Genomic DNA, 13,575 nt, shown 5'->3' with positions numbered 1-13,575 from the left:
TCACACCTTCTTACCTCTTTATTACCAGTTCATCAACCTTAACCACTACCACCCCACCTACTATCTCCAACCCTTTCCTTCCCATCTCAGATTTCATAATCATTATCAATATATATTTTTCAATTCAACTAAGGGTGTGCATGGCCTGACCCGACCCGAAGACCCGACTCGACCCCGAACACTTTAAGAGCTATTTTGGTATGATTTCACTGTGTCTAGGATCGGGTAAGGGTCTCAAAAATAGACCCAGTCATTATTTCGGGTTGGGTCCAAGCCATGGTTCGGGTCACCCGAAGTCGGCCCAGTGGCCCGATCATCATACACAATTAATATTTTGTGTTATTAGTGATGGATGATGGCTATTCTTATGTGGAATTTAAGTATTGTAAACCTTAATATTTTGTGTTATTAGTTATTATAAGACTATAAGTTAATATTTTATGTTTAAAATGCATAAGATTTTAGACTAATGCATAATATTGTGTTATTTATATTGATTTAAATATTTGGTGTTATTAGATAATATTAGTATTGATTATGGTTATGCTTTCTAAGTGAATTTTACCATGTCAAATAATGGTTGGAGTCATGAAAATTCGGATATTTTCACATGCTAGCTTATAAGAAGGTATCAAGGTAATGTAGTGTTAACGACCCGGTTTTCACCCGGTTTTTACCCGGTATAATCGTGGCCTGAAAGTGTATAGGTTTCATCGGGTCTAGGGCCAGGTTTGGGTCTAATGAATAGGCCCGATATATATTTTGGGTCGGGTCTGGGTCACATCAAACCCGGTTTCACCCGACCCATGCACACCCCTAAATTCAACTATAAGAATCCCTAATCTTCAGGTAAATAAAATTATTACTTTCCAAAATCCACAAGATAAATGTGAATAACACAAAATCAAATCGTAAGAACAAAAAATTTCAGTTCAATTCACAAAACCATACAAGATCATAGTTAACAGCATATTGCACAGTAGAAGCTAGCTAGCCCTAATTACACAAACAAAACTCAGAAATTGCCACGAACAAAACAAAAAATTTGAAAATTTTCTATGAACCTAACTCATGATTCAGCTTCGGATTCCATAGAAACGAATCAAAATTGTTCCTTTCGAAGAAGGAAGATCTAAAACGACCAAAAATCACTTAATGAAAAAAAAAAAAGAGGGAATTAATAAAAAGAAGAAGATTTTACATTTGTGACAAGGATGAAGTTAGCGGCGGCGACGGTGGTGACTAACTGACTATACCACCGAAGAGGGTGACAGGACCGGTAAGGAGACTCCATGTTCGGTGAATCTTCTTCTTCTTCTTCTGAAACTGCTACTCTTCAACGGCGACAGTGGCACTCAATCCCGCTGCCACCACCATTGAAAGACGAAACAGAGAGCACGCGCGGAGAGAGAGCACTCGCGTCGCAACTGCCGCCACTGGTCTTCGAAATGGTCGTTGGAGAAGGGAGGAAAGGGAGATATGAACCCGAGAAAAGGGAGATCCGAAATTGGAAAACATGAGGGGGACGAGGGCCAGGCGCGTTGCTGCGAAGGCGAGTCGCGGCGCTAGCGAAGGGGAGTCGCGGCGCTGCAAGGGCGACGGTGAGTTGCGACGGCGATGGCCAGGCGCAGCGAGGCTTCCTTCTCTCTGAGTCTCTGCTTCTCTTTCTCCCTCCTCTCTGTTTGTATTGTTGAAAGAAAAAGAAGAAATGAAGGTAAATGATGAAATTAAGGTGAAGGGTAGTTTTGTCCAAAATTAGAGAAAGGACGATTTTATAACGTTTTGTAACGTTAAGGATGATTTTAATAACAAAAAAAGGTCAGGTACAAATTTGATTTTCACCCCAAATCTTAGGGATGAAAAAAGTACTTAACCCATTATTTAAATTTTGATATTTGACGCTTATTATATGTATTTAATTTTTTTAATTTACAAAATCGCAAATTATTAGAACATGAAAGGGAATAAAGAAAAGAATAATTTTCATTGAGTAAGTCAGTAATTAAAAATGAGGTATATATATATATATATATATATATATATATATATATATATATATATATATATATATATATATATATATATATATATATACGTGAGCTGAGAGCCTAACTAACTATTATATCAGTATGAAGAATGACTAATTGACTGCTAACTAATTAAGTTAGGTATCCATAACACCCCCTTCAAATTGGCAGGTATATGTTGATCATGCCAAACTTGGAGATGAGATTGTGGAACTGGGTTGGAGTCAACGGCTTCGTGAAGACATCGGCAAGCTGATGCTGAGTTCGAACATGGATCAGTTTGATAAATCCTGCCATAACTTTCTCTCGAACAAAATGGCAGTCTACCTCAATATGCTTGGTTCTCTCATGGAATGTGGGATTTGATGCAATGTGGATGGCTGAAATAGAGTCACAAAACAGCATGAAAGATGGTGCCTTGATTTGAAAATCAAAGAGGAATCCTGTCAACCAAGTCAGTTCAGCAACCACTGCCGCCATAGCTCTGTATTCGAATTCAGCAGATGATCGAGAAACTGTTTGTTGTTTCTTTGACCTCTAGAAAATCAGAGAGTCTCCAATGAATACACAGTAACTTGTAACGCTTCTCCTAGTGTCGGGACATCCTGCCCAATCTGCATCCGCATACGTCATTAACCTCTTTTTTGATTTTGCAGAAAATAATAACCCTTGACCCACAGTTCCTTTCAAGTATCTCAAGAGATGGTGAAGTGCATCCAGGTGAGCAGTTCTAGGCTTAAATAAGAATTGGCAAAGGGTAGACACCGCATAGGTAATGTCCAGACGGGATATGGTGAGGTACATTAACCTCCCTATTAGTCTCCGGTAGATGGATGGGTCCGCAAGTAAATCACCATCGAAGTTGTTTAGTCTGAGGTTAGCATCCATCGGCAGAGAAACAGACTTGGAATCTGTAAAATTGGTATCCTCCAAGATGCTTAAGGTGTACTTTCTTTGGCTGAGGACAATTCCATTACTGGACCGTGCTAGTTCCAAGCCTAAGAAATACTTTAAATCGCCCAGAATCTTCAATTTGAAGGAGGCCTCTAACAGTTTCTGCACCTTATGCATCATATCCTTGGAGGTACTGGCTAGTATTATGTCATCTACATAAAGCAACAAGTAAACAATTTTGTCGCCACTGCCATAAGAGAATAGAGAGTAATCACGCTTGGACTGTTTGAACTTGTGAGTAAGCAGCGCTAAAGTGAATTTATGGAACCATTGTCTTGAGACTTGTCTCAAACCATAGATGGACTTGTTCAACTTGCATACGAGTCCAGAGTTCTGGGTCTTGTAACCCAGAGGCAGGTCCATATAAACTTCTTCGAATAAGTCATCGTTCAAGAAGGCGTTGTTCACATCTAGCTGCAACAAAACCAATTGTTGATGGCTGCCAAAGAAAGGAGAACCCTGACAGCGGTGAGTTTGGCCACGGGAGAGAAGGTGTCTTTAAAATCAATGCCTGTCTGCTGCGTATAGCCCTTTGCAACCAAACGGGCCTTATAGCGCTCTATTAAGCCATCTACCTTACACTTGACTTTGTACACCCAACGACAACCAATGGTGTGTTTTCCTGGTGGAAGAGGAACTAAAGCCCAAGTATTAGTGGCCTCCATGGCTTGAAACTCCTCATCCATAGCATGCCTCCACTCAGGGTACTTCATGGCTTGATGGAAGAAGGTGGGCTCAGGAATTGCAGTGACATTAGCTATGAAATGAGAGTGATGGTGTGAGATGTGTCGAAACTGATCTAGAGTCCCATGAGAGACAATATTGCACTGATAATCCTTGAGGTAAGGTGGTGGTATATGTTGTTTAGACGATTTTCTCAAGTTAATTGGTGAGCTTGGGATAATAGATTGATGTTGTGAGGTAGGTTCAGTGACTAGTGTATTCACATATGGTTGAGATGGTGGTTGGGCAGAAAGAGGACTGATAAGTGTGGCTGGAGGGGCTGCATCAGTGATAGATGCTGGAATAACTATATCAGGAAAATTGTCCACCATGGGCCTGGAAGTATTGGTTAATTGTTGAAAGGGAAATTCGGTTTCGACAAAGGAAACATCTATGGAGATAAAAATCTTCTTGCTCACTGGGTCATACAACTTGTAACCCTTGTAACCAGAAGGTAGCCAATGAGGATTGCACGCACTGCTCTAGAGGAGAACTTGTGTCTCTGAGATAGAAGAGAAGACGCATGAGCCAAGCAGTCGAAGACTATCAAAGAGTGATAGTCAGGTTGCTTAAGGAAGAGTCTCTCATAGAGAGAGCAGTGTTGAAGTGCTGGACTTGGTAAGCGATTGATGAGGAAAGTGGCAGTCAAGACACAATCTCTCCAAAAGGCAATTGGGATCTTGGACTGAAAGAACAATGCTCTAGCCACATTGAGTAGATGCTAGTGCTTTCTTTCAACAACAGCATTTTGTTCTGGCCGCTCTACACAGGAGAATTGATGAAGTATACCCTTTGAATTCAGGTAATCAAGGAGCATTAGTTCACCAGCATTGTCTGATCTCACCTACTTTACTCTTATATTAAACTGAGTTTCAATCATATTAAAGAAATTGATGAGAGTGTGAGAAGCATCAAATTTGCATTTTAGCAAAAAAGGTCCAAGTGAATCTAGAATAATCATCCACAATAGTAAAAAAATATCTCATGTTAATATAAGTTGGAACTCTATAAGGGCCCCAAATATCATAGTGAACCAAATCAAAAGAATTCTTACAAAAATGATTATTGGATTGAAAAGACAAACGCTTGAGTTTAGCTAAGGGACAGACTTCACAATTAGAATGGATGCATTTAAGAGTTTTATTGGACAAGTGAGGACTCAATTTGTTTAAGATTTTTTTTGGAAGCGTGACCTAAACGAGCATACCAAAAAGTGCTACAACATTAGTTACTGATCGACAACTATGAACAGAACTCTCAGTATGAACTATGAATGGTGATTGTAGCAAAAACAGGTCATCAATTTTATCACCTCTGCCAATCACCTTCTTGGAGGTCCTGTCCTATATGACGAAGGCTAAGTCAGAAAAGAAGACTGTGCAGTTAGACAGTTTCAACAAAGAACTAACAAAAATCAAATTAACTCAAAAAGAGGGAATGAATATGACATTGTAAAGGATTAAAAACAACATTACCAATAACTAAAGCACGAATTTTGGTATGGTCAGGTAAAGAAACAAAGTAATTTGTAAGAGGTTTGGAATTTTTTAAAAATTTAAGAGAATTAGTGATGTGAGTGGTGGCTCCGGAATCAACTATCCAAGAACTAACTTCTGCCTTTTGATTCGAATAATATAAGGAAAACACTTCACCTGTACAAATTTCAGGTTCAATGTCCTGAAGAGCTTGTTGAGTTTGCAGGAGAATCATCAATTGGTTGTACTGAGCTGCTGTAAGTGAGAAGCTAGATGTAGGAGATGGATCTTGGCTTTCTTGATCATGAGCGACCTTGATAACATGATGCACTTGGGATTTGGCATTCACAGGCTTGTTCTGGGAATATTCAAGAGGATATCCATGGGACAATAGCATTTATCTTTAGTATGTCCCAGCAACTCACAATGAGCACAAAGTAGATGATCTTTCCTCCCTTTTGTCTTAGGTCCAGAAGGAGCGGTGGGTCTTGGAGACTGTTTAACAGCAAAGGCCATATGTTGAATTGGAGAGGTGAGTGCTCTCTGCTTCTCCTCTTGCAACACAAGCGAAAAGACCTTTCCGATCGGAGACAGTGGATCTGACAACAGAATCTGGCTTTGAACATTTGCCAAATTCTCATTGAGACCCATAAGGAACAACATTACATATTCTTGATCAAGAAAGGCTTGAATTGGCTTAACGCCACCACAGGAACAAGATACCAATGGCTTAAAGGTGTTAAGTTCTTCCCAAAGTATCTTCAATTTTGTGAAATATTGTGAGACCGGGAGAGAGCCTTGAGTCAGAGACATGAGTGACCTCTTCAGTTCAAAGATGCGAGGTGCGTTGCTTTGAGAGAAGCGAGTCTCCAAATCTTGCCAGAGTAAAGTCGCGGATCTGGCATAGATGACGCTTGCCGTAATATCCTTAAAGAGTATTCAGCAACCACGTAGTGACGATGTCGTTCGTCCACTGCCACGATTCAACGAATGCAGGTTCAAGAACTGGATCTGGCTTCGGGAAGGAGCCATTAATGAAGCAGATTTTGCGTTTTCCACTCAACGCAAGCCTCATCGATCTGTATCATGAAGCGTAGTTGTCTTCTTGTAGAGGTTGTGAAACAAGTACGAGCCTTGAGTGATCGCCGGACTGGAGCAAATATGCATAAGGAATTGGCGAGGCCGGTGTCAGAACTCGAGGAGTATTGAAATCTCCCTGAAGAACTGTGGATACAGAGATCGTAAACATTTTGATTGATGAGTAGAAGAATAGAAAAAAAGTGTCGAAAGAGGAAGAACTTTCTTACAGAAACGAGAAAGAACAAGAAAGAAGAATAAAAAATTGAGAAATTTTTTCGAGAAAATCAAAGAATAAAGAGAAAGAATAATGCAAAAGTGTAAAAAAGAATTACATCTGATACCATATTAGAACGTGAAAGAAAATAAAGAGAAGAATGATTTTCATTGAATAAGTCAGTAATTACAAGTGAAATATATATATATAGGAAAAATATGAGGAACCAATAAAATTTATATATATATATATATAGGAAAAATATGAGGAACCAATAAAATTTTTATACAATGTGTATAATAGAAATTTAAAGAATATTAGAGATATAATTATTAGTATTATTTTTTTTCATTAGTTAAAATTTTTAGAATGAGTGATAGCATGACATGGTATTAAAATTCTAGATCCAAAAATTTGAGAGTTGGATCCTTGGTCGAATTTTTTTTATAAAAATTATCAAATTCAAACCACACCATTAGTGTTTAAATGCATCACAAACACTCCTAAAATAATGTCTTCAAGTAACACTGCCGACTTCTTTAATTTTCTTCGTGGGAAATCTCCTAAAATTCGCTTGATTGATGTTTCTCAAAACAGAGGGTTTTTTTTTTTGGTCATGCAACAGAGGTTCAAAATTTCACCCAAAACCTCCCAATAATGATGCCGCGTTACAAGTATTTTCCCCTCAAGTTTTTGCGGATCCTTTTTCGACGCAAAACAATCATTGAGAGCAAAGCACATGATTACACTACATTATTTTCCATTTAAGAAAAAAATAAAAAAAACATTGTACTTGGTTCATATATTATGGTGCACTCATTTTTTAAACAAGTCAAGTTTTTGGCAATAAGAAACATATATCTTCCCTTCACTTGATCTTCATATTTTATTGGCAAACTATACAAATCATAAAAGTAAAATCGTCTCGAAACATTATAGTCACCTTCCAATTACATAAAGTAAATTCATATTCATAAAAATAATTTTCAGCACGAGTTACAAACGTTATCAAATTCCTCATCCACTACAAGCTATATAGACATATATATATTTTCCTCGGATTCTGATTAGGAACAAACTAGAAAGTGCACCCTACCATATATATATATAGCTAGAACTTAATAACTTATGCTTATATATTGTATATTTATTGACCTCCCTAATTTCTTGTATTTATTATTATTTATTTACAGCGAAACAGAGAGAGATAAGAGTAGTAGTGATGCATATAAGCTAATCAAGGTCCCTGACGCTCGGGTTCCTGTTCCTTGCTCCAGTCTCAGTCCCACCAAACGCAGCACAAGCAGAATTGTCAAACATTATAGTTCCATAATCAGTCACGTCATATGGGTCCGATTCCGAAGTGGGGCCCGGGTCAGGCGCACCTGCCGCCCGAGTTCCAAGCTCCTCTCTGCCCCGATCACGATCCTCGCTCTTCCTAACATCAGCCTGCTGCTCACGCTGGTCGCCGATAGTAGGAGCGTTTTGTAATAACTGCTCTCGGCTTGGCTGTTCCTGCGCCATTGTTATGTTAAATAAAAGACGAGGATGGAAGAGATGAGAATGAATGAGTAGGGTATATATATTCCCAGATGCGAGTCGGTATTATTATACATACTTTTTGCATCTTCTGCCACGTCCATGGAATGAGGCCACTCTTTCACAACACGTATCAACATGCATGTTCCGTGCGGTGGAGACACATTTGTATCCGTTCCTATTTCATGGATTCATCAATCATTTTAAATTCAATTTTCTGAAGGAGAGTGTTAGATAAATAATGACCATTTTAAACAACATAAACAATTACTAATCAAATAAAAACATAGCACAGTTAATACAAAGAGTAATAGATCATGTTATTTATGAGACTTTTTTATTTAATATTGTTATTTAATTTGGAATAAAAGAACGTATGGATAATTAATTTATTGAATAAAAATATAGTCACAAAAATGTAAAAATAAAAAATTTATAATTTAAGATTGTTTTTATTCTTTATGGATTCTAGACTTTTAAATATATAATTATAATGTATTAATAATAAAATATAAAATAAATAAAAAAGTATTTTGAGCTTTATTTTAAAAAATAAGATGAATGATGGAATCACACCACTCTAAATTATTTAGAGATAAATATAGTTTTAGAATATGCAAATTTTTTAAGTTAATTTTTAAACTAATTTTTATGATAAATATTTATTAGTATGCATGCCATACTGATACTCGTTAATGTTAATGGATTGATAAATTAGTTAAATTATTATATTTCATACACTCTAGTATAGGATAATTTTTTTTTTTTTTTGTTAATATTTAAACACAAAAAAATATTCCATACAAAAACAAAACGTTTAAATATTGTTATCGGTTGTGGTTCTGAACTGATCCAAAATATTTAACCAATGAAGGTTAGACACCATGTGGGCCAAGTCAGGAGGCATGGACCTCATCGATGTTGGTAATGACTTCTATGTGGTGAGATTGTTTAATGAAGAAGATTACTGGCATGTGATGGAAGGAGGTCCCTGGCTACTTTTCGATCATTATCTAACGATAAGAAGTTGGACCCCAGACTTCAACCCCTTCGGAACTACCATCAATAAGGTGGCAGCTTGGATTAGGCTCCCAGACCTTCCCATTGAATACTACGACAAGCGTTTCCTGGGGACAGTAGGTGATCAGATTGGTAAGACGCTTAAAGTCGACATGAACACAGCGAATCAATCCCGGGGTAAGTTCGCGAGACTCTGTGTTGAACTAGACTTGAGCAAGCCCTTGGAAGCCTCCTACTTGGTGAATGGAAAAAGATTCTACATAGAATATGAGGGCCTGCATATGGTATGCTTCAGTTGTGGAAGGTTTGGCCATGTGAGTGATAGTTGCATGGCTAATACCAATCAAGAAGGTAAGGGAGGAAAGGCTAAAGAAGTGCAGCATCAAGAAGCAGAAAAGAATACTCCGACGGAAGAGATGCAGGCTGATCCTATGAACAAAGAAGGAGGGAAATGTAACGACAAGGGTAAAGAAGTCATTGTAACAAGCCAAAATTTTGGTGTATGGATGATAGTACAAAAGCAGAAAAGGACAAGAAGAACACCCACTAATAAGGACACCTCCAACATAAGTAGTGGGTCGAAGCATAAAAGCGAAAGAGACAAAATAGAGGCAGTGGAGGAAAAAGGAAGGTACGAGATTCTGGCAGAAAAGGACAAAGGGGACCAACCAATGCATGATCAAGGCAGTCTTCAGAAAAACAATGTGTCCCCTGTTAGGAAGCAGGCTGAGATTGTTTCGAAGGAATTTCTAACAGGTTCCCAAATGAGAAAGGCCAAGGCTACCACTTCAGTGCAGATCAATGATGAATATCCTTCTGACCATCCAAACCTAGCCCAATCATCCAAACGCAAACCCCAAAGCCCAACTTATTCACAACAACACCACCAAGCTACTCCAGCCTCATCACAGCCAACCCCTCAACTGTCCCTAAGACAGCCCATGACCCATCAAGCCCATATTATAGCCCCCATTTCTGACCCTACCCCCAGCCCAATCTTATCGCATGTGTCTCAATCTTTAGAGACATCTGACACTCATATGGTGTTGGAGACCCAAGTGGACCTTTGTATGGATCCAAAACCCCCAGACCCAAGGCAACCTTTCCTTTCGGGCTCGGATCTGGACGAAGTCATGGCCGAAGGGACTACGACAATAGTGGAATGGGGAAAAAGAGAAGCCCCGAAGGGGAACGATGTGCACATGGCCTAGTTGGGCCAATCATGGTTTAACTTGTCTCTGAATTTTGGATCCTTGAAGCTTTGGGCTTCTTTAAAAATAAGTCTTAATGATCATTTTTTCTTGGAATGCTAGAGGGGCTGCTGGCCCAAGCTTTGCAAAAACATTAAAGGAATATACTCAGCAATTTAAACCTGACTTGGTTGCGATTCAGGAGACCAAGTGTGGCGGAGAAGTAGCAAAGAGATCTATTCAGAATTGTGGCTTCAATTTTCATCTGACGGTGGATGCCCAAGGCTTCTCTGGAGGGATCTGGCTTTTGTGGAATAACCCAAATTTTCACATTCAAGAAATTAGCAGGCATAACCAAGCCTTGCACGTTCAGATTGAGAATGGTATGGAGCATTGGAATCTAACCGTGGTATACGCTAGTCCTCAGGAGACCAAGAGAAGAGAAATTAGGAGCTTCATTAGCGACATTGCAGACACAGTCCAAGGCCCCTGGTTACTTTGTGGAGACTTCAATGATATTGGAAGAATAGATGAGAAAAAGGGTGGGGCTCCTCCAGATAAAGCTCAAATTAGGAGGTTTACAGAGTGGATTGACCGTTGCAGTCTTATTGATTTGGGTTTTAATGGCACAAAATTTACTTGGAGAGGACCAGTTTGGCAAAATGGGGAGCGTATTTTCAAACGTCTGGACAGAGCTTTGTGCAATGTGGATTGGAGACTCAGATTCCAGGAAGCGGTGGTAGATACTTTGCCAAGGGTTAGGTCGGATCATCACCCTATCCTCATTAAATGCAAAGGTACGCACAATCACCCTAGGGAAAAACCATTCAGATTTGAGTTTATGTGGATGCAACACCATGACTTCCAACCCTTTATTAGACAAGCCTGGCTCGGCAACCACCATTTGACTAGTGCCATCAGCTCTTTTGTGGAAAAAATTAAATTGTGGAATCGGGATAATTTTGGGCATCTGTTTAAGCAAAAAAGAACCATCTTGAACAGGCTTCGAGGCATCCAAAACTCACCCAGATATGGGAAGAGTGAATTTTTGGATAGTTTGGAGGAAAGGCTCAATGGCGAGCTAGAAGCTATTCTTGATAGGGAGCAAACGTTTTGGCTCCAAAAATCGAGGGAGAACTGGATTGTGGAAGGGGACCGCAACACGCGATATTACCACACCAAAACCATCATTAGGAGGAGGAGGAACAAGATTTTAAAGCTGAGGGATGATAGTGGGGTCTGGATGGAAGACCACGAAGCTCTAAAAAGTCATGTTTGTCAGTATTTCCAAAACCTTTTCCAGGACAAATACCCTAGAAGAAATAGTGTGATCAACACCACAACCTTCTACCCCCCGATGGAAGATGGGGAGATACACAACCTGAGTCAATTCGTCAACAAAAAGGAAATTGAGGATGCAATTTTTGCTATGGGATCCCTCAAAGCTCCCGGAGATGATGGACTCCCGGCAGGATTCTTTAAAGAAAATTGGCAGGTAGTTGGAAGCAGTGTCATTAATTTTGTATTGGACTCATGGAGGAACCCAAGCGGCATCAAGGATGTGAATAACACTCTCCTGACTCTCATTCCTAAAGTGGACCACCCTGAGTTTGTGAATCAATTTCGCCCAATCTCTCTTTGTAATGTATCTTACAAGACCATAACAAAGATTTTGGCTAATAGGATCAAAACCACCTTGAATAACCGTATATCTCCTGCTCAGTCTAGCTTTATCCCGGGTAGAAAAATTCAAGATAACATTATTATCGCACATGAGATCATCCATTCGATGAGGAAGTCAGCAGCTAAGCATGGGCACATGGCGATCAAAATTGACCTAGAAAAGGCCTATGATAGACTTAGTTGGAACTTCATTGAGAGATGTCTTCAAGATTACTCAATACCTCCAGAGCTTATCAGTGTCATTATGAATTGCATTAGGTCGACCAGCTTTCAAGTTTTGTGGAATGGGGAAAAAACTAATGTCTTCTCTCCAACTTGCGGCATCCGCCAAGGTGACCCTCTTTCACCATATATCTTTGTCATATGTATCGATAGGCTGTCTCATCTGATTGAGGACATGGTAAATGAGGGGCAGTGGATTCCTTTCCGTGTTGGGAGAAACGGACCTCTTATATCCCACTTGATGTTTGCCGATGACATCATGTTGTTTGCTGAAGCTTCTCAGGGACAAATTCGTAACATCAAGAAATGTCTTGAAATTTTTTGTGAGGCCTCGGGTCAAGTGATCAATGCCCAGAAAACACAAATCTTCTTCTCAAAAAAGGTGAATAATGAGTGTAGAGAAATGATTGTTAAAGAGGCAGGCTATAAAGAAACAAAAGAGATTGGAAGGTATTTGGGATCTTATATTGTGGAGGGACGGGATAGCAAGAGAAATTATGGGCACATTCTAGACAAGGTGAAGAATAAACTCAAGGGATGGAAGCAGAAAAGCTTGTCCATAGCGGGAAGGGTAGTGCTAGCTCAATCTTCTATTGGCCCGATTGCCAATTTTGCGATGCAACACAGCAAATTGCCAAAAGGCATTTGCAGCAAAGTGGAGAAAGCTCAACGTAATTTTGTTTGGGGTTCGGACGAAAATCACCGCAGGGTGCATCTCATTAGTTGGGAAACCCTCTGTCTCCCGAAGGATGCTGGAGGCTTGGGGTTCAAAAGGCTGGAAGTGATGAATCAAGCCTTCTTGTTTAAAATTTGTTGGAATTTGAACGAAGATCCTGACACTTTGTGGGCGAGGGTGTTATGGTATAAGTATTGTAATGGGGACACTAATAGACCTCATAACCCTACAGTGGGATGCTCCAACCTTTGGAGAGCTTTGCAGCAAGTATGGCCAACCTTTGAGGAGAATATTGTTCACAGAATTGGCAACGGGGAAAATACCAAATTTTGGAAGGATAAATGGCTTAACATGGATGGGTGCCTTGCGGACCATATTAGGCCTAACGTGCAAATTGAAGATATGGATGCAAGTGCCCAGAATTATGTGAACTCAGAGGGAGAATGGAACTTGGAGGTGCTCAACTCTGTAATTGAGACAGAGTGCATTCCCTTAATTAAAGCCATCCCTGCCCCTAGACCCTCAGATCCTCCTGATAGCAGAGCATGGAAGAATTCCTCAGATGGAAGATTCTCAGTTAGAGAAGCTTATAAAGCTATTATCCAACCTCCTATTGGTACCAGCAATGTGTGGAAGAAGATTTGGAAATGGCACGGCCCTCAAAGAATAAAAATATTCATGTGGCAAGCCATACATGGTAGATTGATCACTAACTACAGAAGGAGTAAATGGTATGGGACTTCCCCCCTCTGCCATTATTGCACAAATCAAG

At 39.6% G+C, this 13,575-nt stretch overlaps 1 protein-coding gene across 1 annotated transcript; it reads right to left on the bottom strand.

Annotated features, from left to right (window-relative positions):
• Positions 1-5,524: 5,524 nt before the first annotated feature.
• LOC140183642 (uncharacterized) lies at positions 5,525-5,992 on the bottom strand. Its single transcript, XM_072232106.1, has one exon. It carries the CDS (start codon positions 5,990-5,992, stop codon positions 5,525-5,527), a length of 468 nt encoding a protein of 155 aa, XP_072088207.1.
• Positions 5,993-13,575: the final 7,583 nt, after the last annotated feature.

The sequence above is a fragment of the Arachis hypogaea genome, chromosome 3 (genome assembly GCF_003086295.3).
Source record: "Arachis hypogaea cultivar Tifrunner chromosome 3, arahy.Tifrunner.gnm2.J5K5, whole genome shotgun sequence".
Taxonomy (NCBI): domain Eukaryota; kingdom Viridiplantae; phylum Streptophyta; class Magnoliopsida; order Fabales; family Fabaceae; genus Arachis; species Arachis hypogaea.
Note: the sequence above shows the minus strand (reverse complement) of the source record. Positions and strands in the feature narration are given on the sequence as shown.

Coding starts and splice junctions, on each gene's coding strand:
- LOC140183642 (XM_072232106.1), bottom strand. CDS start 5,992: ATGTCTCTGACTCAAGGCTCTCTCCCGGTCTCACAATATTTCACAAAA.